A 25,802-nucleotide genomic window follows, 5' to 3' on the forward strand; every position below is an offset into this window, starting at 1 on the left:
GACTCACCATAGAGAGGTTCGAGTCTGGTAGAGCGCCGCGTGGCGCGCATGTGACGTCACGCAGTCGCCGCTCGCTGCAGGCTTTCCCCGCCCACCCGGAATCTGAGCTCTCTTTCCGGACCCGGCTGAGGAGTAGGCGCCATCATGGTGAGCGCGCTTTGCTGTGGTCGGGGCTCGGCCATCCGCCGCCATCCGCCGCGGTCTGGCGCTTGGGATGTACCCCAGCGAGGCAGGGGTCTCGGGGGTGCCCAAAGGAGGCGATTCGCGCGGTGGGGAGCTCTTTTAGGGGGCCCGAAGGCCGAGAATGGGTCAGTCATATCAGCCTTCAGCCCGTCCTATCCTTTTTTATCATAGCTCCCGTTGAATAGGTGACCAAATTGAGGTTCCAGGAGGTTAAGTGATGTGCCCGGGCTCACAATGCCAGAAAGTGGCGGAGACGGCATTGGGATCCAGACTCTGGTCCCGCAGCCACTCTGCCCGGACCTGCCACTCCCTGGTCTGCAAAGTTGGGTTCTGGGGGGGTGTCGAGCGTCCAGTGTCCGGGTTTGGGGGCCAGGCCGGCCTCCAGTCGCGTCTCAGCTCCCTGCCCACCTGGGATCTTGCTTTCCCGGCCTGCGCCCCAGTCTCTTCATTGGACGACACACTCCTCCTGTCTCAGATTTGAGTTTGGGGAGAAGTAAGTCACGGGAAATGTTCTGCACGGGTCCTCGCATTCCTTAAGGATAAATGGGAGCTCCTAACAGTTAAGTCGTTTTTCACAATGCATCAGATAGTCTAAAAACGTCTCAGGAAAGCAGGGCGGGGGAGTGTAGCGGAGATCATGGGCTTCCCTCAGTTTTCTTGGTGCTAAAGTGGGAAACTGGCTCGTGAGGTTGTTGGATTCAAGGAGATAGTGTGTGAAAGGTGGTTCTGGTACTGGTTCTGTACAGAGTAAGTCCAAGATCATTGCCATTATCATTTTCGTTGAGATGTTATGGGTTGCTCTCCACGCGTGGGAGCAAGTTTGGGCAACTTTAATAATACTTATGTCGTTGCAAAATAACAACTGAAAAATTAAAGTGTTTTATTGCATTAACGTGGCCGCTGCGTTCAAGCCTTTCAGGCTGCTTTGTGCCCTGTACTGGAGGCTTTGCGCGTGGAATTAGCCCCTTTTTTACACGGGGGGGGGTCCTTTGAGGCCCAGAGGACTTCAGTGACTCTCCCAGAGGTGGAGCTGGCCTTTGTGTCTTCAGAGACTGGGTCCCCAGCTCCGTCTCAGAGATAATTAACCACTGAGAACGTTGATGGGGTGAGGAATCTGCCGGGTCACAGTTGGGTCCGTGGTCTCCCCTTCACCCCGCAGGGAGTCGACATCCGCCACAACAAGGACCGAAAGGTTCGGCGCAAGGAGCCCAAGAGCCAGGACATCTACCTGAGACTGTTGGTCAAGGTGAGGTTGGGGCCTGAGGCCTTTGGGTAGGGCTGCCCCAGACTGCGCCTTCCAGAGCCTCTGTTCTGGTGTTGGTCCAGGGCTTCCCCCCGGGGCATGCGGGGCAGGCTCGCGTCTCTTTTTCTGGGCTGTATCCAGCTAGGGGGTGGAAAGGGATCTCTGTGTCCTTGGCCAGGAAGGACCTGGGCCACCTCTCCCTGGGTCTCAAAGGGATGGGGGAAAGCCCCCAAAACTGTGCCAGCTGAAACCATCATCTGTTTGCTGCTTCGTTAAAAAGTTGGGGGACAGGGGGAGCAGGTTAACCCGGGTTCTCATTCTTTCTTTACCCTTCCCTTCCAGCTGTACAGGTTTCTGGCCAGACGAACCAACTCCACCTTCAACCAAGTCGTGCTGAAGAGGCTTTTCATGAGTCGAACCAACCGGCCACCTCTGTCCCTTTCCCGCATGGTGAGGGGCTCCCGCGGGGCACATCACCAGCCTGGGGAGCGAGCGGATTGTGTCTGGAGCTGGGCTCTGGGAGGGAGGGTAGGGTTAGAGCCTGGCCATCTGCTGGCTCACCTCCCCCAGTGGTGGGCACAGAGTTCCGACCCTTGGGTTGTGGCTGAATAGTGGGGGTGTTTCACAGGCTTGGTCTCCCTCATCTTCCTTCTCGTTGTGAGGTGGGGGTGGCGGAGCAGCTTCGCGAGACCTTCCTGAGGCTTCGAGTCATATGTTACACGTCTCACCTGTTAAAAGCTGTCTATAGGAGAGCTCTCTGGAGCAATCTGTGCTTGCATCATTTTCTTGGGAGGTTTTCCTGGGCTCAACCCACTCGTTGCAGGGCTGTGGTCTGGCTGTGTTTAGCCCATTTGGGCACAGCTCTTGGCCCTCGGGATGCCTGAAGCAGCGAGGTTGGATTAAACCCCAGGAGGGACTTTGTTCATGTGCATCTCACCCCCCACCCCCGCCCCCGTCCCAAAGATCCGAAAGATGAAGCTTCCTGGCCGGGAAAACAAAACAGCTGTGGTTGTAGGGACTATCACCGACGACGTGCGGGTCCAGGAGGTGCCCAAACTGAAGGTGAGTCGGGGGCTCCCTCACGGCCGGTGGTCAAGAGCACAGGCTTAGGATGGCATCCTGCAGACCTGGCTCAGCCTTGCTCTGCTGTGGTGCCAGCAGTCTCACCGCCGCTAGGTGAGGCAGTGCCACACCCATCCAGGAGGCGTTCAGGATTGAAGGGGGATTGTCATTGCCATTACTGATGGTGGGTGTCCGTAGGCGAGCCTCTTCTGGGGCCCTGTTGGCAGTGCTGGCTCTTGAGCCAGACAGCCTGGGTTAAGATTTTGAATTTTCTGCCACTTTGTCATCTCTGGACAAAGTCCTGGATCTCTTTATGCCTCAGTTTCCTTACATGTAATAACTTCAGGTTGTTGGGGTCTTAAAGGAGTTTCTAGAAGCAGTAAGAACAGCTGTTACTGGCTGAGGAAGCTCCCTTTGATTGGTGGTGGTGTGGGTTATCAGGCCGAGCGAGCAGCTGGGGTGACTGCTGGGCCAGGGCAGTGGATAGTAAGTCCCAGCAGCCCCTGGGTGGCCGTGCGGGAGCTCTGACTGCACCTGTCTTCTATGTCTCCCAGGTGTGTGCCCTGCGTGTGAGCAGTCGTGCCCGGAGCCGCATCCTCAAGGCTGGGGGCAAGATCCTCACCTTTGACCAGCTGGCCCTGGACTCCCCGAAGGGCTGTGGCACCGTCCTGCTCTCTGGTGAGTGATGTTTGGTGGCCTCCACAGCTGCAGGGACCGGGGACCCAGTGTGTGATGGGTCTGGCATGAGCTGTGTGACTACTGGCAGCCTTTGCTTCCCCTGGTCTGGGAGGTCTGGGGCTCGCCTGCCCCCAGTCAGCCTCAGCCCCGCAGAGCAGCTCCTTGCCGGGCTGGTTGCTGGGTCCCTGCCTTATGCGCCTCTCCCTCCCTTCCCCAGGTCCTCGAAAGGGCCGAGAGGTGTACAGGCATTTCGGCAAGGCTCCAGGGACTCCGCACAGCCACACCAAGTGAGTATCCGCAGCCCTGCCCTCCGTCCTGGTCTCTCCCCATGTGGCTAGGCCTGGCCGGGCTTCCAGCTGCTGCTGTCTCTCCGGCCTCGGGCCTCCCTGGAATTGCCCGCCCTGTCTTACCCACTTCGCTTCAAGATTCAGCTTAAAGCTGTTCCCCTGGCTGTCGAGCTGCCTGTGCACCCGGTACTGTAAATGCAGGCACTTCAGGGCCGCTCCCGGGCCTGAGTCCGCTTCTCCCAGGTGGAGCTGGGAGTCAGCCGGCCTCTGGGGCGGCCGCTTCAGCAGCCACTCCTGGGATCCTGGCCTCCTGCACGGCCAGGCTTCTCCAGCAGCCGATCTGGTTTCATCCCCACCCTTACGGGTGCCCGTGCTGCTCTGTTGGAGCGCGCCTGGCTCTGCTCCGCGGTCCCCGCATGCCAGCGGCCCTTGTCCCTGACTGCATCTGTGACCCGGCTCACTCTCTTTCTCTTCTCCCCACAGACCCTATGTGCGTTCCAAGGGCCGCAAGTTCGAGCGCGCCAGAGGCCGACGGGCCAGCCGGGGCTACAAAAACTAACCGCGGATTCTACCTTGTTATTAAAAAGATTTTGGACGCTGACGGCTTCTGTGTGTTATTGGGACGGGGAGGGAGGGCACTGGACCCTGCGCTGAGCACGCCTGTGGTTCTGGGAATCGTTGCTCCTTGCATCGCCAGGCCTCTGGGCTGAGCCCCCCCCCCCCCCCCGCTGGGCTGGAGCCTGTGGGTTCCAGATCTCTGCCCTCGTGGGCGCACGCTGCCCATCTGGACCTCGTCACACCTGTTGGAACTCGGGCAGCCCCCATGGTCCATGGTCCAATCCCCGCCTTATTCCCAAGAACCAGGTGTCAGGTGTTTTTGCACCTGTTTCCTCATTTAGTCACACCCGCCCCTCTTAAAGGACCCGTGTTCCCCTCCCGGATCTCCCTGGCACTAGGGCTGGCGGGTGGGGAGGGGTGCATGGGAACAGGTGAGGCACTCCCCATTCCCCAAAGCCTGCATCTGGTGGGCCCCTGGCCCAGCAACCCATTGAGTTTGTGCTCCCGAGGCTGAGACCTTCCTCTACCCCTGGCCTGGCCTTCCCGAGGCGCCTGCGTTGGCCCTCCCCCCCGTGTTGACACAAGGGGCTGGGTTTCCCAGGTCCCAGGCTGCAGCCTGAGGAAGGAGGCAGGACAGCCCGGAAGAACCTCAAATAAAAGCAGGTCTGCAGTTTCCTGTTCTGATTTCTCGGAAAAGGTAAGAGAAGGGGACGGGGATGGGAACCTGGCCGCCCTGCGGGGGCGGGAGGCAGAGCAGGGCCTGGCTTTATTCCTCTTCCTTCTCTTTGCAGGGCTGGTCGCTGTGGTCTGGAGGAAGGGAGACGCCTGGCTGCTGGGGTTGGAAGGAAGGGCTGCCGGTTTGCAGGATCAGGAGTCCACAGGCCAGAGGTTGGGTCAGGAGCCTCAAAGGGGCAGCTTAAGAGCGAGCCAGGACAGGAGGCAGAGCGGGCCTGGCCAGGAGTAAGTGGACGGTCAGAGGCAGGAGCTAGTGGGATTCAGGCAGAAACCCAGACTGGGGCAGCTTTACAGGGAGGAGTAGAGATCAGAGGACAGCCCGAGACAACTGTGTGGCCCAGGAGTCAGACAGGGGCAGCCAGTCTGAGGAACGGTGGCCGGTTAGTCAGGTCCTCAGCCTAGAAGTGCTGTTGGGATTATGGGCTGGTTCCATCGGAATGAAAGCCCCTGTACAGCACATCCTCCCCTGCGGCAGCCTGAGCGGGTGTGAGGGCCCAGGGAGCAGGGTCCTCGATCCGCAGAGGACGCTGACCTAGTTCCGCTGCTCGGGGAGGGCGATGCCCAGACTTCAGGCTGGAGTGCGTTCCTCCTAGGCTCAGAGGAGGCGCCCGGGACCGTACTCCAGCTGGCCGGATGTCAGGAGAAACAGATTGGGCCAAGGCCAGCTGGGTGTCCCACAGGGCGATCAGATCCTGAGATTGTCAGTTGCAGTCTGTCAATGTCTTCCGGACAGTCAAAGAGACGGCCAGGGAGGGTCAGGGAGCGTGCAGGTGGCCGGAGGAGCCTGCTCTGCCTTTAGTTAGGACGTTGAGTGGTTGCAGACACACAGCCCCTTGCTTGGAGATGGTTGGGGAGTCAGCTGGACCTTTGGCTGGGACAGGAGGGTGGTCAGCCAGCTGAAGGGTCAGTAGGGGCTTCGTGTGGCCAGTGGGCTGGAGGTCATCGTGTAGGGGAGGGATGGGCAGGTGATGGTCCCACAGTTGGAGACAGTGTCAGGCGGTCAGCCTGACCAGGACACAGGGCCAGTCGCGGGGTTGGCCAGACCATTAGAGACGGCTGGCGGGAAGTCCGATGGCCAGCCAGTCACAGTGGTAGCTGGAGGCTGGCGGGCTGGGCATCTGAGCAGTGCCACACGGCGGGGGCGCCTGTCATTTGGACAGTCTGATTGTCAGGACGGTGAGCCAAGGACAGTACAGGGAGCCATTTGGACTTTCTCAGGGTTGTCCCGGAAGCCTTACATGGCCACATAGAGTCTGCCTGTCAGGAGACACCCAATGGTTAGTTTCTCAGAGACAGCCACACTCTCGGACACCCAGGCTCACGGTCCTCCCCTTCAAGCAGCCCCATGGCGGCCTCCCAGCTGGCAGCGCTGGAAGAATGGGAGTCGGGGACCGGGACGCCCCTGAGCCAGGCCAGCCCTGGCTCCCTGTATTCTGAGGGCCAGCGGCTGGCGCTTGAGGCTCTGCTGAGCAAGGGCGCGGAGGCCTTCGAGGCCTGCGTGCAGCGTGAGGGGCTGCAGCCTTTCCTGAGTGGGGATGAGCTCCGGGGCCTGGCAGCGGCGGCTGAGGACTGGACGGCAGCCAAACAGGAGCCCGGCGGGGCAGCAGAGGGCGTCACCACCGCCGACGGCGGCTCAGGCAGCCTGACCTACTGGCCTGGACAGTCGGAGGAGCCGGTGCCCACGCTGCAGCTGGGCTGGCCAGAGGACTCAACCTGGAAGGGTATCACCCGGGCACAGCTGTACACCCAGCCTCCGGGCGAGGGCCACCCACCCCTCAAGGAGCTGGTGCGCCAGGAAATCCAGGCCGCCCGCAAGGTGGGGGCCGGTCCCCAGACCTGGACAGCCTCAGGCCAGCACCGGGACCCGGGCATTCCCACCCATGCTCTCCGGGGACTTGGGTGTCCTTGGCCCTGGAACCCACACCTTCGGACCTCATCCTCCCCCTCTTAGATATGGGGTTCCCCACCCACTCTTCACGACCTGGGTGCTCTTAGGCATCCGTGCCCCCTGATCTCAGTCATCTACTCCAGCCCCGCCCCCCAACACCAGGGTGGATGTCCCTGTCCTCCCCACCAGGGAGGGCCCCGATGTCTCCCCTGCAGCCCCCTGGACAGCCTGTTCTTTAACAGGTTTTGTGTCTGCCCACTGCCATGCCAAGTGCTTTATGTGGGTTAACATGCGTAATCCTTACAAGGGTCCTATGAGGTTGAGACTTAAGCCCATTGAGGAGGTGGGGAAACTGAGGCACAGGAGGTTAAGTGTCTTGCCTGTGGGGATTTGAACCAAGGCCGTCTGGCCAGTGAGTCAGGGTTCATCACCTTTACCTGTCTGAGACCCGGGCCCTCGGCACCCCCAGTCTCCAGAGCTGGCCTTGGCCCAGCAGCGCAGCCCAACCACCCCTGGCACCCAGAGCTCCCTGAGGACCCAGATGTGCGGTTGCCCATGGTGCCCTGCAAGGGCATCCAGTGCGCTGGCTCCCGGGGCCCCCATGTAGTGTCACAGCTCGGGGCATACCATTTGCCCTTGCTGACACGTGACTCAGCATGACAGCTGTCCAGAGGTTGGAGGCGGCGTCTCCAGGAAGGGCTGAGTTTCCCCATTCACACGTGGGCACTATGAGCAGCTGCGTTCGTCTTGGGGTCTCCCCCTCGTCCCCCTGAACAGCCCAGGGAGGCCAGGCCTGGAACCCCAAGCCCCCAGAACACCTCACCCCCAGGGCCCTACTCTCTGAGTGGCCCCCTGAGCCCTAGGCTCCATCCACAGCCCCTCTCCCCACCCCTCAGCTGGTGGCCGTGGTCATGGACGTCTTCACTGACCCAGACCTGCTTTTGGACCTGGTGGACGCTGCCACACGCCACTGGGTGCCCGTCTACCTGCTCCTGGACTGCCAGCAGCTGCCTGCCTTCCTGACGCTGGCCCAGCAGCTGGGGGTGAACCCCTGGGCCACTGAGGTAGGGACCCCTGAGTCCCCATTCCCCAGGCACTGGGGGCAGTGACAGCAGAGACTTCCAGAGGGTTCTGGGTCATTGAGGTGGGTGCTAGTGGAGAGGGACCCCTGAACCTGATGCCCGTGGCATTGGGGGAGACGGGAGTGGGCCTTCCTGTGGGGTCCCCCTGAGTTAGGGGTGTCTCCAAGAGTCCCCTGGAGGCCTGATATTGGTGGCACTGGGAAAGCTGGGGCAGACCCTTCTGTGGCGTCATAGGCCACCCAGGTAGGATGAGCCTGGAGGGACCCCCGAGCCATCGGCCTGAGCCCGGTGTGCCCTCCCCACTCCAGAACCTGGACATCCGCGTCGTGCGGGGCTGCAGTTTCCAGAGCCGCTGGCGCCAGCACGTGAGTGGCAACGTGCGGGAGAAGTTTGTGCTGCTGGACGGCGACAGGGTCATCTCGGGATCCTACAGGTGCGGCTCCCCCATCCCCACGCTGCCCGGGGCCCTGTCCCCACCTCTCCCTCAGCGTGCTCTGAGAGTGGTTGGCATCCTCCCAGCCTCCTCCCTCATCTGAAAACGCCCTGCCCACAAGAGGAGGGATCGTGCAGCGGAACAGGCACGGGCTTGGGGCCAGGCCTGCCCGGTGCAGGTGCTGGCCCCCTCTGAGCATCAGTGAAAACGTAAGAGCTGGCGTGCAGATGGCCCTCAGACCAGCTCACATCCCTCCTCTGCCCTCTTTGGGGTCCAACCCACCCTGGATCCTGGCTCCACAAGTTCTTAGCTCTGTGACACTCAGCCAGGGCCTCCCCTGCTCTGAACCTCTGTTTCCCCATCTGGAAAGTGTGCATAGTAACAGCACATGTCTCAGAGAGTCACAGCACGGAGGGGGAGCTGAGGGGACTCTGGGCCAGACAGCCTGGGTTCACATCCAGCTCTGCCAGTCACTGCTAGCTGTGTGACTTTGGGCAACTGACTTCATCTCTCTGTGCCTCCATTCCCCGCTCTCTGCACAGCGGGGCGATATGGTTAGTGCCCCTCCAGCAAGGTTTCTTGACAGAGGTACCACTCGCCTTTGGGGCCGGGTGATTCTGTGTGGTGGGGGGCCTTTCCTGGGCATTGTTGGAGGCTGAACTGGATCTCTAGCCTCTACCCGGTAAATGTTGGGTGCGTCTGCCTTCCCCGATTATGACAACCAAAAGTGTGTCCAGATGTCACCAGCTGCCTCCTGAGGAGCAGAAGTGCCCTGCTGAGAACCGTTGCCCTGGACTCGTGGTTTTCAGCCTCAAGCGTGCATTAGAATCAGCTGGAGGATTTGTTAAAACACAGCTTTCCGGGCCCCGCCCCCATCCAGCCGGCCTGGGATGGGGCCCGAGCATTGGCCTTTCTAGCAGGTTCTCCATTGATAGCGATGCTGGTGGTCCAGGGACCACGCTTTGAGAACCGCTAGTGTGGCGCCTGGGAACCTACCTTCCCAGCTTCACCTGAGGATTCAGGGAAATAAGGGTGCCTGGCGTGTGACATAAGACATGCTCCATAGGGGTCAGCCTAGTGGCAGAGTGGTTAAGTTCACACACTCCGCTTTGGTGGCCCGGGGTTCACAGGATTGGATTCTAGGTGTGGACCTACACGGCTCATCCAGCCAGGCTGTGGCGGCACCCCACATACAAAACAGAGGAAGATTGGCACAGATGTTAGCTCAGGGCCAATCTTCCTCACCAAAAAAAAAACCCAAAAAAAAAGCTCCATAAACATCTATTGTTGTTTATTATTATTATTGTTGTTATTTGCCATATTTCATTGACTCTAAGGGGCCACCAGCAAAAAGCATCCTGATTAAAACGTGAGGAGATACACATCTTAGAACCAATGAAAGTCAGTGGCACAGTCAGACCCATCGGGCGTGGTTCCCCAGTGTTGAATCGGACCTGAGGAGGCTGCAGCGAGCGCTGGGCTCCTGGTGGACAGCCCTAGAACGGATGGAACCAGGGCCACAAGAGGTTGTCCAGGGCCTCTGGCCATTTAATGGGGGGAGGGGGGAGGGCAGGGGGCACGGGGAGCAGCGGAGCCGGGAGACCAGTCCCAGGCCGTGCCCTGCGTGTTCGTCACAGCAGATGTTGCAGCAGCAGCAGTACGCCTGGTGCCAGGCCGGTGGTGACCCCCGCCGTCCGGCTGCCTGTGGGGCCGGGGGCCCCGTTACACAGCTGACCGTAGCAGCAGTTGGTGACGAGGCTGTAGGTGACGCCCATGTAGCTGATGGGCTGCTCCTGGCCGCAGGAAGTGGCCTGCACGCAGCCCTTATTGATGATGGGGCTGACACCCGGGGCCACCCCGTGGCCCGTGAAACAGTCCTCATCGTCCCCACAGCGCATGTGGGTGCCAGGGCAGCTCGAGGAGTCGCTGATCTCACAGAAGACGCAGTCCTTGGCGCCTGTCGTGCCCAGGGGCAGAGCCGTCACCAGAAGCAGCAGCCAGCCGAGGACCATGGTGGCCTGGCGGTGGTGCCGGTGCCCGAGCTAGGCCGCGGGCTTCCTGGGCCTCCCGGAACTGCTGAATGACGTTCCTCACGCCCTCAAGACTCTTGTCCCGGCTTCCGGCCTCCCAGGGTCAGCACTTGGAGTGTCCTCGGTTCCCAAGGCTCTGTGTCTCTCTCAGGAGCTCCGTCGTGACTGTGGCTCTCGAGTCCTCGGGTCTCAGAAGCTTCCCCAGGACGGAGATGAGCCAGCGGCTGCCTCCCAACAAGTCTTTGTGGACCGGAATGGGGTGACGTCACAGACCCCTCAGGGTTCCCACTGGCTGTTCTGGGTCTGAGGTCATAGGTGGGGGGAGGGGTGTCACAATCTGAGGGGCAGGCAGGCAGGACACTCACCCGCCAAGGTAAGGACACCTGGATCCCCACTCACCGTCCTGGCCGTGAACTCATCCGCTCTGCTCTGGGTTGGGCGCCGTATCCGCCGAGGCACAAGATCCCCGGCCCGTGGTGGGCCCGTCGTTCAGATGGGCAAACCGAGGCTCAGGGAGGGACAGTGACATGTTTCCGGAGCCCGGATTGGAGCCCATTAGGTTCATTTAATTCCAAACAGGGCTTTTGCTGAGCGCCTGCTGGATGTCAGGACCAGAGCTGGATGCCTTAAATAGCCATCAGTGGGATGACGGGATTGTCAAGGGCCCCTGTCCCCACAGCTCGCTGGCTTTCATTGCCGGCTGGGCCGGGCACCGTGCACTCTCGCATCCGCATCTTCCTCCGGTTTAGCTCTGTATTACTCATGAGTAAACTGAGGCACAGAGCAGGCACACAGCAAGTGCTTAACAAATGGCAGTCACTCTAGGAAGCAGCTGAGTCTTAAAACAGTCCCTGTGGGTGTCAGAAAATGGATCCCATCTCTTTCCAGAGGGGGAAACTGAGGCATCCCTCGACGGGGACAGGGCAGAGCCCAGGTGTAAACTCAAGTCTGATTCTAGAGAACTGGAGTGTTGTAACTCATGTTGTCCTCACATCCACCCTCCGGGGTAGGTACTTGGGTGGTTCCTGTTCTACAGAGGGGGATGTTGAGACCAGAGAGGTCGCAGGACTTGCCTGAGGTCACACAGCCTGCCCCGGGACCATAACGGTGATGGGGGCCTCTCTGGGGCTTCGCAGAGATCCTGACCCCTCCTTCTGTGGCCCCCAGCTTCACGTGGAGCGACGCGCGCCTGCACCGTGGCCTGGTGACGCTGCTGACTGGTGAGATCGTCGATGCCTTCAGCCGTGAATTCCGGACACTGTACGCGGCCTCCAGGCCGCTCCCGCCTGCGCCCACCCCGAGCCCCTTTGTGGGCGCCCACGGAGGGCTGCAGCTGGTCCAGAGCCCACACCGCGTGGCCCACCGCCACTCTGTGGCCCCCATGTTGCCACCGCCGCCTGATGGCCTGCTGGCCCAACGCCTGGCCGCCTGCCGAGTCTTCGAGGGGGACAGGCAGGAGGCCCCGGCCGTCGTGGGGCCGGCGCTCAGCGACATCCTGAGGAGCGTACAGCGAGCCCGGACCCCCAGCGGACCCCCGGCCCGGCCCAGCCGCTCTCTGTGGGACCTGAGTCTCCTGTCCCAGCTGTCAGGCTCTAGCGACGGCGACAATGAGGTGAGACCTGGTGGCTGGCCTGAGAGAGAAGAGAATAGCGGGAAGAGGATAGAGGCTCAGAAAGGGGAGGCACTCGCCCAGGGTCACACAGTGGGGCTGCAGGGTCCCTGCTCTGAACACTCAGAGCAGGAAGTGTTTCCTGGGGACCTACTATATCCCTGGCCCCGGGAGGGAGGGGACAGCAGAGCTGCTCACCTGAATTTGTAACTGCGTCATCCATTTCCTGTAGCCCTACTGTGTGCCAGGCAGGGGAGCCCTGGAGGGCACGGGGCAGAGACCCTGCGAGCCCTGGTGTGAATCCTGACATGACACACCAATGTGAGAGGTGGGGGGTGGATAGAGATTCACCTTCTCTGACCCTCAGGGTTCTCATCTAGCGCGTGGGCTGAGCGAGGGTCCCCATTCTCAGGGTGGCCGGGGGGAGGAGTCAGTGAGCATAGAATGAAATAGAATAATCGTCATGACAATAAATTCCCCAGTGGAATTTATCTTGCTTTATTTCATGACCTCCCCATCCAGGTCAGTGACACAAGGCTTACCATGCTCATTTTTATGGACGGGAAAGCTGAGGCTCAGAGAAGTTGAGCAACTTGCCCAAGGTCGAACAGCAATCTTTTGAGGGCATCTTGCCACAGGCCGGGCCCCAGAGCAAGTGCTTCCTCTTTAAAAGACGGGGTTGAATTTAACCTTTGCCACAACCCTGTGAGGTGGATGTTATTACAGCTCTCTGCCCGCCTGCCCATTTCACAGATGGGGAAACTGAGGCACCAGGGAGGGATTGGAACACAGCCCTGGTTGCCTCCCAGGCAGGGCTTTTAAAGGCTCTGCTCGCTGGCTTCCCGGATTCAGATGTCACCGGGGTGTTGGCGAGGGGGTTAGGGGAGCTCCGAGGGGTCTCCGCCCCTCCCCCCAGATGTTAGACACTGGGGTTCCAATAGAGCCGCCCCAGTTCTCGGGGGGCCCTGGGAGGGCCTCCTGTCCTCAGCTCTAAAGCGGGCTGTTGAGAGGGTAAGGGCAGAGCCCTGGAGGAGAAACAGGCCGACTCACCCAGGATGCAGGCGGACTTGGGTCCCATCCCTCTGTGAGCTGTGCCCCTCTCAGCCTCAGTTTCCCCATCTGCTAAGTGGGAGCTAGAGGCCGGCCCGAGGCTGAGGGAGGAACGTCCCAGGAATCGCCTCCCTCAGCCCCAGTCCGTGGAGCGGAGGAGGGGGATGGGCAGGGCAGGGCAAGGTCCTCGCCTCCAGCTGGGCCTGAGCCGCCCTCACCCGGCATCACCTCCCTTGGCAAATATTTGCTCCCCCAGGCAGCTGCGGCTGCTTCCGGTTCCTCCCCAGCTGCCCAGCTGCAGGGGGGACACCCCGCTCCTCGCCCCCTCTGTAGCCCTCCCTCCCGCCCTCCTGCTCCTTTCCTTCCTGGTTCTGGCAGCTCAGGGGCCTTCTCCCTGCATCACGTTGTCTCCCCGCTGCCCACTCCCTCACTTCCCTCCTGTCTCACCTCCTCCCTCCTTCCATTCCTCCTCCTCCTCCACCTTCTTCCTTCTCACCTCTGCCCTCCCTCACCTCCTCCCTCACCTCCTCCCTCCCTGGGACTCAGCTTCTGGGAGCCTGCTCTTGCCTCCCTCCCCTCCTCCTCTCCTTCCTTCTCCCTCCTCCTCCACCCTCCTCTCTCTGCGCCCTGGGAGCCTCCTCTCACCTCCCTCTCTTTCCCTCCACAGCACAAGAAGTCCTGGGACCCCAAGGACACGCCAGCTAAGGCCCTGATGAGGCAGCGGGGTGCTGGAGGGGGCCCCTGGGGTGAGGCGGACTTCCGTCCGCTGGCCTGGTCCCAACCCTGGGGCGGCCCGCTGCCCCTCATCCCTGCCCGCCGCCGCCTCCGCTATCTGTCCCCAACGCGCAGGAGGTTTGGGGAAGGTGCCGCATCCAAATTCCCCGAACCCGGAGGCGGCCGGCAGCCTGACTGGGCCACCTGGGCGGGGATCAGGGGACGACCCTGATGGGAGCCAAACTGGGCCGGCCCGTCCTGGGAGAGCTGGACGACCGTTACCTCGAAGCCCCCGGCCTCGCTGTTGTGCGTTGGACAAAGCTTCTGGGCTCAGGGTCTGGGAAGCGGAAGGCATTATTTTCTCTGTTCTAGAACTTGGGCTAGCCCAGTGCCCACTCTAGACCTCAGGGTCACGGTCTAGAAAATGGGCAGCAAGTCTGGACTGGCGGGGATCGTAGGACAGGGCACTGCTCCCATCCCGGCGGGCTCAGATGTTCTGAGGACAGGGGCTGGGTGGCCCCCTGCTGGAATGGTCGGGGAGGGTGGGGGTGGGGGCACGGGGGAGGCCCTGGGCTTCCTGCGCCCACCGTGCTCGGGAGCTCTGGTCAACGGACTGGGCCGAGAAGAGGACAGAACCAAGTCTCGGGAGCGGAGCTGAATGAGGAGGGACTAGAATCCGTGGGGGCCCGGCAGGCGCTGGGACCATTTGGTGGGCGCTGAGGGGGGAGGTGTTGGGGCTCCCTTTACATCGGCTCAGAATAAAGCTCCTTCATGACCCAAATGGGCATTGCCACAGCCCAGCAGGAGACCCGGGAGTCCAGCCCAGCCCCTCCTCCCTCAGACCCGGGGGTCCAGGCCCCAGCCCCTCCTCCCTCAGACCCGGGAGTCTGGGCGCAGCACCGTGGCCCTCGGGGAGTAAGGTGCCCAGCGTTGGGTTTCTGAGTCACCGACATCATTGTTGCGCCGGCGCAGGTCCCGTCCCCCCCCCAACCCCCGCCTCCGTGGTACCCCTGCCGCCCGCCCCAGCGCGCCGCCCCACAGCCTGTCGAGGAGCCGGGGCAGGAGCAAAGCGTTTATTTTCAGGGGCTCGGGTGCGGGGGCTCGGAGGCCTGGACGGGACTGGGGCTGGGGTCCGGGCTTGGGTCGGGGTCCGGGCTGGTGTCCTCGGGGGCCGGGTCCCAGGGGAAGGTCTGCAGCCCCCGCATCTGCTCCCGGTAGACGCGGTCGAAGTCTTCGCTCTGTGCCACCGTGAAGTGGTTCTTCCAGTCCCCGCAGACCCCTGAGGACGGAGGGATGGCCGAGGTCAGGGGCGTCCGGGACAACCCCGCCCCCACACCCCGCACCCCTTCCCCACCCCTGGGCCTTGCCCACGGTGTCCCCTTGGCCAGAGCACCGTCCTCCCGCCCCATCTCCTTTTGCCCCGTTGCCTCCTATGATGGCCGACTCTCACAGGGCCACCAGTCAGTCACCCGGCCAGACCCACGGGTCCTGGGGCCCATGTCGTTTAGATCACAGTAGTTTGAATTTTAGCAAGTGCAGGTACCACGTGTTACATGACACCCCTAGTGAGGTCTTGGGGGCTCCCTCTGGTGGGCTGAAGAACGCCCCCCCCCCCAGAAGTCCACCTTCTTGTGACCTTACAGGACAAAAGGGACTTCGCAGATGTGATTAAGTTAAAGGTCTTGAGATGGGGAGATGATCCTGGACTATCCGGGTGGACCCAACATAATCACGAGCGTCCTTATGAGAGGGGGCAGAGTCAGAGATCAGAAGATGCCACGCTACTGGCTTTGAAGATGGAGGAAGGGGCCGCAAGCCAAGGGATGCAGGCCAGTCTGGAAACGGAAAAAGCAGGGAACGGATTCTCCCCTGGACCTCCAGAAGGAACACAGTCCTTCGGACACCTTGATTTTAGCCTCCTGAGGCTGATCTTGGACTTCTGACCTCCAGAAGCATAAGAGAATAAATGCGTGTTTTTGTTTTTTGTTTTTTGGGTTATTTTGGTGAGGAAGATTGGCCCTGAGCTAACATCCATGCCAGTCTTCCTCTATTTTGTACGTGGGGCACCGCCACAGTGTGGCTTGATGAGTGGTGTGTAGGTCTGCACCCGGGATCCAAACCTGCAAACCCTGGGCTGCCAAAGCGGAGTGTGTGAACTTAACCACTATGCCACCGGGCCGGCCCCTAAATGTGTGTTGTTTTAAGCCAAAAAATTTGTGGTATTTTGTTACAGCAGGAATAGGAAACTAATACACTCCCACCCTCACCCTGTAATCCAACATTTGAATATTTCTGGGGTGAATGTAAACACCAAGAAGGACTCATGAATCGCACACGGGCATTTTGTCCCTGTTTGGAGCCCTCTGGGTGGGGGTGGTACACCTGGCATGGCAGGCACCTGGGTCCTCAGCGACCCCGTGAAGGCAGTTCTGTTCAGAACCCCCCCCCCCCCCCCCCCCCCCCCCCCCCCGGGGGGGGGGGGGCCCCGCGGGGGGGGGCGGCCCCCGGGCCCCCCCCCCCCCCCTGGAGGCCCCTTTCTGCCCCCCCCCCCCCCCCCCCCGCCCCACGTCCAGCTGGGGAAGCTGAGGCCCAGAGAGGTTAAGCGACTCGCTGCAGCCACACAGCCAGGCCGCGGCCTCGTGGGGCTGGGGAGCGCGGAGCCCCGCACCTTTGCGGAGGAAGGCGCCGTGGCGCTGGTCCAGCACGGTGGGCGGCAGCAGCGTGTAGTTGGACATGATGTTGGCCTTCATGGCGCCGAAGGTCGAGTGCGCCACGACGGAGGCCAGCTCCTCCTCGCCCAGCGGCCGGCCCAGGAACTGGCAGATGCGCTCCACGGAGCCGCGGAGGTCCTGGGGGCAGGGGAGACGGGTCAGGGGGGGCCAGGCGGGCGGAGGGGACCCTGGGCGGGGAAGGAGCCCCAGACCCAGAGCCTGGATATTTGGGTCCCCGCCTGGACCCGTCTGGGCGCCTCTTTGCCTCAGTTTCCCCACCTCCAAGCTGAGGGCTTGGGCTGTGGCCTCTTGAGGGGTTTTGGAGAATTCTGTGGGTGGGAGGGAAGGGCGGGGGTGGGGTCAGAGGTCACAGCAGGGGGCAGAGGGCAGGCCAGCACTTAGGCAGAATCGCCCTCTCGCAGGTTGGAAACAGGCGTCAGGTCCCCATCCCAGGACCGGCCGTCGTCCGCCCAGTCACAGGGCCCGCCCCCAGCCCCGCCTCCAGCACCGCCCCCAGCACCGCCTCACCCTCCTTCTCCCCGCCCCTCCGCCTGTCAGTCATCAGCCGTCAGTCCCTCCAGCCCTCAGTCTCTCCGCCACGGCCCCTCCTCCCTGTCCCCATCGCCCTAGCACAGGTCAGGCCTCATCCCCTCCCTATGGACCCTTGCCCCGGCCTCCTCCTGGGCCTCCTCCCCGGCCTCCCTGCCTCCAGTCCCCCACGCCCAGAGCGGACCCTGCGCCCAGGCCTCCTGTGGCTCCCCGGTGCCCTGGGGCAACAGCCCCAAGCCCCGGGCCTGGCTCTCAAGGACAAGTGTGTCGGGTGTTACTTCTCCTGCTGCCTCCCCATCCTCTCACTGCTCCCCGCACCGTCCTCCCTGCAGGCCTTGCCCTGGGCAAACCTCCCCATCCAGGGGCAGCTCCAGTGTCACCTCCCTCAAGACAATGATGGTTCAAGTCACTGTGGATTGAGCACTTACTGTGTGCCAAGCTCCCATCCAAGCCCCTCAGGTATATTTGTGCCCATCCTCCCAATAGCCTTGCAGAGAGGTGTCCTCACCCGAATTGGGAAACGGAGGCCCAGAGAGGGGTAGACACTTGTCCAGGGTCACACAGCCAGGGAGGAGCTCAGATTTGGGTCCCCAAAGCCCACCGTCCTCCCCTCTCTCTCGCAGCCTTCCCTGCACAGTCAGCCTTCCAGCCAGCTCCACCAACGCCACGGCGCCACTTTTCCAGGTCATTCCTGGTTTCATAACCTTCCATCCCTTTATCCACTTGAACCACGGACGTGTCCCAGAAATTCTAACATGTTGGCAGTTCCTCAGACCCAGGGGCAGCCCAGAACCTCTGTCAGGCTGCGCGGCCCAGTTTTTGGTTTGAAGAACAAAGCTCCATGGAAAAGACGGGGGAGGGGGAGATGCCGAAATCTTTACTGGATCTTTCCAGCAGAAGAGATTTCCTAGGGTGGACAAAGAGCCCACCGGGTCAGGAGAGGTATCACCTCTCTCTGGGTTACCCACTCCCAGTTGCCTCCTCTGTGAAATGGGGTCATAACGATATTGGGGGGAACTTTAGCAAATCACCATTTTTCTGCAGATCGAAACTAGTCGAATGTTGGCGATTTCCTGGGGTTGCGTGTACCTCGCCTGTCTGTGCTTCATGAGGATTAAAGGAGACCATCTGGGGGCAGCACTGGGTGCATGGCATCGGTCAGCCCTCAGGAGACATTCACTATTATTATTATTATTAATCACATGAGCCCTCACTCAGAGCCTAATCATTCCTACCGTACACACTATAGTAATGCGTTGTCAGATGGTTAGAATATGCCAGTGCTGGGGACTGTGGTCCTCACGACGACCCCATGAGCTGGCATTTTCCACCCATTTTAAGAATGAGACCTCTGAGGCTCTGAGTTTTTTGGGTTTTTTTTGTTTTGTTTTTGCTGAAGAAGACTGGCCCTGAGTGAACATCTATGCCAATCTGCCTCTATTTTGTATGTGGGACGCCGCCACAGCATAGCTTGACGAGCGGTGTGTAGGTCCACGCCCGAGATCCGAACCTATGAACCCCAGGCCGCCGAAGCGGAGTGTGTGAACTTAACCACTACGCCACCAGGCCAGTCCCCCGGAAGAGATTTTAAGATGACTTTAACTGCTTTGTGGACAGAAAAATCCAGGCCCTTTCCACTGCAAAAAGTACTGAAAGGAGACAAAAGAGAAACGAAATGTCCCCACAGGAAGGGAACGTGTCAGAGCCGTTGGTGAAGAGGCACATTTTGGGGACAGATCGGAACAGATCTTTGTGAAGAATCTAGAGTGGCTGGGCACGTTCGCTGTGGATGGTTCCTTCTAGAAGCCCAGCATCCTCCTTGCAGCCAGGCAAAGCCGTAGTCATTCTGCATGGCCCCTTCTTCCAGGGAGCCCTCCCTGATTGCCCCAGCCAGAAGACACCTCTCTCCCAGGTGCCTGCCCCAGGGACATTTGATGGGGTCCAGACAGGATCCCGGTCCCACCCCAAAGGCTGTCTCCTTCCACCGCTCCACTCTGCCTTTCAGGTCACAACCGTCATCGAAGCTCACTTCCCGCATGCCTCGGTTGCCGGTGATTAAATTTATCCTATCTCCTCCCCTACCCAGAGCCCACCTGTGGCCCCCACCTCCTCAGAGAAAAGCCAGAGCCCTCACCGTGGCCCCCGTCCCCTCTCTGCCCTCATTTCCTACCCTCATTCCCACTCACTCGGCCTCTTTGCTTTCCTTGGAACACGTCAATCACACTCTCACCTCAGGGCCTTTGCACAGGCCCTTCCCGCTGCCTGGGACACTTTTCCCCTAGATATCTCCAAGGCTCCCTCTCCTTCTTTGCTTCTGTGTTTCCTTCTCCTGGAGGCCTCCCCTGACCATCTTCCTTAAAATTCCTGAGCCTCCTCTCCTGCTTGTCTTTCCTCCTTAGCCCTCCTCACCAGCTGCCACCTATTTCATTTATTTATCCATGGCCCATCTCCCGCTCGCGGGCTCGGGGACTCTGTTCCGTTCACCTGCTGTGTCCCCAGGACCTGGTGCACCGGGCCGCCGAGCAGCAGGGAGGCGGGTGGGCGCGTGAGGAGGAGGGGGAGGCCTCACCTGCTGCAGCTCCTCGTAGGTGATAAACAGGAAGTTCTCCTTTCCCTGCATCCGAATCCAGCCCTTAATGTGGTCGAACCAGGAGCCGAACTGCACTGTGGGCGGAGGGGCAGGCGGGGTGAGCGCCACCCGCGCTGGGGCTCCGAGGGACCCAACCAGCCCCAAACGCCCCAGGCTGGCCCCTGGGAGCCAGAGGCCTCCCCTGAGCCCCCCACATCTGGCGCTCTGCGTCCCTCTGCCTCTCTCTGTCTCTGTGTCTCTCTCTGCATTTGTCTTTCCCTCTTTTGTTTTCTCTCTTTCTCAGTCTCTCTGTGTCTGTCTGTCTGTCTCTGTTTCCTTTTTTCTGTCTCCTGCTCACTCTGTGTCTCTCAGCCTCTCTGGTTTTTTCTCCCCATCTTTGTCTCTCTCGTTGTCTTTCAATTTCTCTGTCTCTTGGTCTCTCCCTCTGTCTCTCTCACTGTCTGTTTTTCTTGGTCTCCTCTGTCTCCATTGCTTTTTTTTTTTTTTGAGGAAGACTAGCCCTGAGCTAACATCCGCGCCCATCTTCCTCCACTTTCTATGTGGGACGCCTACCACAGCATGGCTTTTTGCCAAGCGGTGCCATGTCCGCACCCAGGATGTGAACCAGTCAACCCCGGGCCACCGAGAAGCGGAACATTCGCACTTAACCACTGCGCCACCAGGCCGGCCCCTACCATCGCTCTTTATACGGCCCTGTGTCTCCGCCTCTCTCTCTGTCTTATCCCTCCACTGTCCCTCTTCCATCTGGTCCCCTAGGGGCCGCCCCCGCCTCACGGTGCCCCCGTCCTCACCTTCGCCTTTGACGAAGTTCTGCAGGAACTGGTCAGGCGTGCCGGGGTCCTTCAGCTGCACGGCGATCTTAGAGTAATGATAGAGGGAGACCACCACGTCCCGGGGGTTCCGGGCCATGTAGATCACCTGGGCGTGGATGTTGGGGAGAGGGGACAAGGTGTCAGACATGGGCGGGACCCCAGCCCCCGAGGCTGCGTGCCTTCGAGCCCCCTGTCTTCTGACCTTGCAGCAGGAAGGACTCAGGGTAGACTCCTCAGGAGACTCCCCAGCAAAGGGTAGCTCGGATCAGTCCACCTCACCCCGGAGGACCCCAACCACATTCTAGGGGGACAGAGGGACTGTTTCTGGACCAGATGGAGGGACAGTTTGGCTTCAGGGAATAAAGAGTGGAGGAGGAAGGCATGGGGTTCAGGATGGGGGAGATCAGGGTGAGAAGTGTTGACCAAGAGCGAAGAGGAGCCATTCCTCATCCTTTCCTGCCTGGACCCTCACCCCCGGCTCCTCCTCAGCCTTCCAGCCTCCAGAGGCCCTGAGGGGTCTTTCTACACCCAGAGCTGACCCTGCCCTCCTTGGCCCTCCAGTGCCCCAGGAGAATCTTTCTCTCTCTCTGTCTCTCTCATCTATACACCAACGAATTGCATCTCTCCCATCAAACCCACATCAGTTTATGTCACTGACCCCTGGTGACCTCCCCCCCGGGATGTCGATGGGCCACAGTGAGCTCCCGTCTTTCCCCAAACCCCTCCTCCTGGCCTCTCCATCTCAGTCAATGGCAGGTCCACCCCCCCAGTTCCTTAAGCCGAACATCCTGGAGTCACCCTGGACTCGTCTCTCTCTCTCATCCCCACATCCAATCTGTCAGCAGATCCTCCTGCTTCCAACTTCAAAATACGCCCCAAACCCAGCTCTTTCTGTTCACTTCCGCGGCCACCACCCTGGTCGCCTCCACCGTCACCTGGAGGGACCGTCACCGTCGGCTCCTCGTCAACCACCCTGCTTCTGCCCTGACCTGGACTATCTGTTCCCCACCTTGCCGCCAGAGGGCGCCTGGGAACACCTAAGTCGGCTCCCGTCTGAACTCCGCGTGGAGCCCTCCCGGGGCTCCTGTCTGCTCCGAGAATAAGCAGAGTCCTCACCACAGGCCACGCATCACTGCACGTTTTGGCCCCTGTTACCTCCCCGCCCTCATCTCCACTCCTCTCCCCCTCGTTCACTTGGATCCAGCCACAAAGGCCTCCTTGCTGGTCCTCAGGCATGTCACACCCACCCCAGGGCCTTTGCACCTGCTCTTCCCTCTGCCTGGAATGTTTTTCCCCCAGACTCGCCCATGGCATCTTCTCTCGCCTCCCGGCTCTTTACTCATCTTCTCACTGGGGCCTCCCTTGACCACCCTATTTATCATTGCAACCCCCCACCCCTAATTCTACCCCAACCCTTTCCTCCTTCTCAATGTGCATTTATCACCTTGGATATGGTCGTATTTCCCTTGTTTATCCCATCTATTCTCAGCCTGTTTCCCTCAGGATGTGGGCTCCCAGGGCGGGCATTTCTGTGTGTTTATTTCCTACTGTTCTAGACCAGGGCCACGTAAACAGCAGGTAATCAATATGTGCTGAATTGACCAGTCGGTTATGCTCCCTCCCCCCAGGCCCCTCCCTCGCGCTGCACCTTGGCCTTGGAGTTGAAGAAGTCCTTGGGGAAGAGCTGGATGGGGAGGTGGGAGCTCATGACGCGGGGGCTGGACTGGCCCGGGAGGCTGAAGGCCCCCATGATGGTCTCGCACCACGGCGCCCGCTCCCAGATGGGCACCGAGCGGATCCAGGAGGGGTCCCCGTCCTTTAGGATTAAGCTGACGATCTCGATCATCCAGGTGGTGCCTGTCGGGAGAAATTGGGCACATGAATCAGAGGTGGGGAGGGTCTCAAGAGGGGGCTATAATCGGATTTATAACAGCTGCATTTACTGCGAGATTCGCTACACATCTTATTGGACGGAGTCCTCACAACCCGCAGAGAAGGTGGGGTTGGTTATCTTCATTGTCAGAGCAGGAAACCGAGGCTCAGAGACACAACGTGGCCGGCCAAGGTGGCCAAGCTAGGAAGTGGCGCGTGGCGGAGACTGGCTAGCTGTCGGCTCAACCCCATTTCATCTGCCTCCCAGGAGTGTGATGGGACCACAGTTTTCTAGCCTCCCCTGCAGCTGCGTGTGGGGCCGCGTGCCTGGGTTCTGGCCAAAATTGGGCAGGTGGCAGCGACGTGCAGCCATTTCCAGGCCTGGCCCATAAACACCTCCCACTCGTCCCCCTTCTCCGCTGGCTGGATCCCAGATGCCTGTGGAAACTGGGGCTCCGGGGAATGGCAGCGCCGGGAGACAGGAGGAGCCGGGGTGCCCAGGACCACGTGGACTTCCCCCACTCCCTCCGTCCATGCCGTGCCAACTGGAGGCCACAGGAACGCGAAAGAAACTTCTCTCGGGTTCAGCCTCTGGGATTCCGAGGCTGATGTGTTAGGGCAGAAGGACTCCGTGAAAACTTAGAGGGAGCCGGAGTTGACTCCAGGCGTCTGGACTTCAAACCCCAGCCCGTCCTTGGGAGTCACCCCTGGGTTTCTGTGTGTGTGTTTGGGGGGGGGGGGCACAAACGTCTTTGTAAGTGGAAGGGACCTCCTGGATGACCCAGTTCACAGGTCCAGATTCCAGCACTCTCCAGATGAGTTAGATGAGAGATAATAATGATATGAACAATCAACTGTTATTAGTATCATGTTGTCTTGGATTCCATCGACCACCCTGCGCCCGTTGCTCAGGGTACTGCCTCTCGCCCCGAATCCAGCGCGCTGGTTCCTGAGGTCGGGGCTGGACCCCGCCAGCATCCCTCCTCGGCCCGCTCGAGCAATGTCGCGCTCTGTCAGGAGAGGGCGCTGCAGGGGCCCTGCGGGAGGAGGCGCCGGCTCCCCCGGGCTCCAACGGCCAGCTCCTGCGCTGGACAGCGGCCCGCGGTGCAAGGGACACCAGTGACACCTACTCCCCGCCCCCCAGCCCGCCCCCCAGCCCGTTTCCTTGGATGCCCGGCTTCAGCCCTAGAGGGAGCGTCTGCTCCCTGCATCGCTCTGCCTTTATCCTTTTGCGGTCTTCTTGGCAGCTGAATCCCGTTACTAGCTAATTCTCTTTTGTGGGTGTCTGGTAAAACACACCTAACACAAAATTTACCCTCTCAGCCATTTTGCGGGGTACACGTCAGTGGCATTCGTATTGCCGTGCAGTCATCGCCACCATCCATCTCCACAGCTGTTTCTCACAAAGCCTGCAGGCTGGGAAACAGATTTCTGCGACTTGGATGGAGGGAAATTGGGCTCCATCCATCAAAACCGCAGAGGCAAAGCCGGCCCGGTGGCGCAGCGGTTAGGTGCGCGCGTTCCACTTGTCAGCAGCCCGGGGTTCGCCGGTTCGGACCCCGGGTGTGGACATGGCACCGTTTGGCAAGCCATGCTATGGCAGGCGTTCCACATAGAAAGTAGAGGAGGATGGGCACGGATGTTAGCTCAGGGCCAGTCTTCCTCAGCAAAAAGAGGGGGATTGGCAGCAGATGTCAGCTCAGGGATGATCTTCCTCAAAAAAAAAAAAAAAAAAAAACAAAAAAAACCCTGCAAAGGCATAGACTCTTTGACTGAGCAATTCCATATCTAGGAGTTTGTTCGACAGATAAATGCATACATATGCAAATGATGTTTGTATGAGATGTGGCATTGTGTACACAGTTTGCATTGGATGTAAAGGCAAGAAATTGGAAACTTGTGAATACTAATTAGTAAGAACTGGTTAAACAAGAATTCCTGGACATGTAATGTGATGGAATACTATGGAACTATAAAAAAAAAAAAAGGAGACTCTTTGTTTACAGTTCTAATATGGGATGATGTCGAAATACAAGGAAAAAGAAAGCAAAAACAAAACCATGATGCAGAATGGTGTGTATAGTCTGTTAACTTTTGTGGGGGAAAAAGGAAAAAAAACAATCATTACGTTTCTGCTTGTGCATGCAGACTCTGGAAGGATACATTGGGACTATTGGTGACTGCGGGAGGAGAGAGAGGTCTTTCCGGGTAAATCTTTTGTGCCTCTTGAAGTTTGAACTATGAATGCATTTTTTTTTTTTTTTTGGTGAGGAAGATTGGCCCTGAGTGAACATCTGATGCCAATCTTCCTCTTTTTTTTTTTCTCCCCAAACCCCCAGTACATAGTTGTATATCCTCGTTGTAGGTCATTCCAGCTCTTCTATGTGAGATGCCACCACAGCATGGCCTGATGAGTGGTGCTAGGTCCACACTCAGGATCTGAACTGGTGAGCCCCAGGCTGCCGAAGTGGAGTGTGTGAACTTAACCCCTCGGCCACGGGGCCGGCCCCATGAATGCACTTTTTAAGAGGGATTTTAATATATCTTAAATTTGAAAAAGAAGCTGGAATAACTGGACATCGATATGCAAAAACTTGGATCTATACCTCATACGATGTGTAAAAAATTATCTTAAAATGAGCCATAGATTTAAGTGTAAAATCCAAAACTATAAAACTTCTAGAAGAAAATAATAATAAGGACATCTTTTCAACCTTGAGTGAGGCAAATATTTCTTAGATATGACATTAAAAGTCTGACCCATTAAAAAACAAATTGAAAAATTGGATTCCATCAAAATTTAAAACTTTTGCTCTGAGAGGACACTGTAAAGATAAGGAAAAGACAAGTCAGGGCTGGCCCCGTGGCTGAGTGGTTAGGTTTGTCCACTCCACTTCAGCAGCCCAGGGTTTCGCTGGTTTGGATCCTGGGCATGGACGTGGCACCGCTCATCAGGCCATACTGAGGTGGCACCCCACGTGCCACAACCAGAAAGACCTACAGCTAAAAATATACAACTATGTACTGGGGGGATTTGGGGAGAAAAAGGAAAAATAAAATCTTCAAAAAAAAAAAAAAGACAAGTCACAGGCTGGGAGAAAATATTTGCAAAAGGCAGATCTGATAAAGGATGTGTACTCAGATTATATAAAGAACTCTCAAAACTCAGTAACAAGAAGACTAAACAACCCAATTAAAAATTAGGGCAAAACAACGTGGACAGACACATTACCAAGAAGATATATGATGGCTAACAAGCACATGAAAAGATGCTCAACATTGTAGCCACTAGGGAAATGCCAGGTCAAACCACAATGGATACCACTACGCACCTGTTAGGATGGCTTAAAAAAACCTGACAATACCAAGTGCTGACAAGGAAGGGGAGCAACTGGATCTCCCCTACGTTGCTGGTGGGGATGCAAAATGGTAATGCCACCTTGGAAAACAGCTTGGCGGTTTCTCATAAAGTTAAGCTTACATACTCCCCATAGACTCCGCAATCCCACTTCTAAGTATGTACCCAAGATAAACGGAAAGATCTTCCCACGCATAGACTTGCATGCAAAGCTTCAGAGCGTCCGTACTCATACTCATCCCCAACTGGAAACAACCCAAGTGTCCTTCATCAGATGGATGGAGAAACCAACAGCGGTCCATCCATACAATGGAAGACTCCTCAGCAATAAAAAATGCAACCACTTGGATGGATCTAA

At 59.0% G+C, this 25,802-nt stretch overlaps 4 protein-coding genes across 4 annotated transcripts in view; 2 read left to right on the top strand and 2 right to left on the bottom strand.

The window, feature by feature from the left end:
* The first annotated feature begins 4 nt into the window (after positions 1-4).
* On the top strand, positions 5-4,054 carry RPL18 (ribosomal protein L18). The gene is made up of 7 exons (XM_046682838.1): positions 5-147; positions 1,343-1,429; positions 1,769-1,876; positions 2,390-2,488; positions 3,043-3,166; positions 3,384-3,453; positions 3,937-4,054. Exons 1-7 carry the CDS (start codon positions 145-147, stop codon positions 4,010-4,012), a joined length of 567 nt encoding a protein of 188 aa, XP_046538794.1. The 5' UTR covers positions 5-144; the 3' UTR covers positions 4,013-4,054.
* A 1,611-nt stretch (positions 4,055-5,665) lies between these two features.
* Positions 5,666-14,605, top strand: FAM83E (family with sequence similarity 83 member E). The gene is made up of 5 exons (XM_046684029.1): positions 5,666-6,562; positions 7,531-7,698; positions 8,025-8,149; positions 11,347-11,791; positions 13,506-14,605. Exons 1-5 carry the CDS (start codon positions 6,092-6,094, stop codon positions 13,782-13,784), a joined length of 1,488 nt encoding a protein of 495 aa, XP_046539985.1. The 5' UTR covers positions 5,666-6,091; the 3' UTR covers positions 13,785-14,605.
* SPACA4 (sperm acrosome associated 4) lies at positions 9,781-10,161 on the bottom strand. The gene has a single exon (XM_046684031.1). The coding sequence runs from the start codon at positions 10,159-10,161 to the stop codon at positions 9,781-9,783; it is 381 nt and encodes a 126-aa protein (XP_046539987.1).
* Positions 14,606-14,611: 6 nt separating the features above from the next.
* Positions 14,612-25,802, bottom strand: part of SULT2B1 (sulfotransferase family 2B member 1) — a 39,411-nt gene continuing 28,220 nt past the window's right edge. The window contains exons 3-7 of the mRNA XM_046684030.1: positions 21,863-22,071; positions 20,194-20,320; positions 19,382-19,476; positions 16,221-16,401; positions 14,612-14,831 (exon numbers count right to left, since the gene is read on the bottom strand). Coding sequence (XP_046539986.1) covers positions 14,632-14,831; positions 16,221-16,401; positions 19,382-19,476; positions 20,194-20,320; positions 21,863-22,071 — 812 coding nt within the window. The 3' untranslated portion in view covers positions 14,612-14,631. The remainder of the gene's footprint in view (positions 14,832-16,220; positions 16,402-19,381; positions 19,477-20,193; positions 20,321-21,862; positions 22,072-25,802) is intronic.

This window comes from Equus quagga, chromosome 13 (assembly GCF_021613505.1).
Source record: "Equus quagga isolate Etosha38 chromosome 13, UCLA_HA_Equagga_1.0, whole genome shotgun sequence".
Classification (NCBI taxonomy): Eukaryota; Metazoa; Chordata; class Mammalia; order Perissodactyla; family Equidae; genus Equus; species Equus quagga.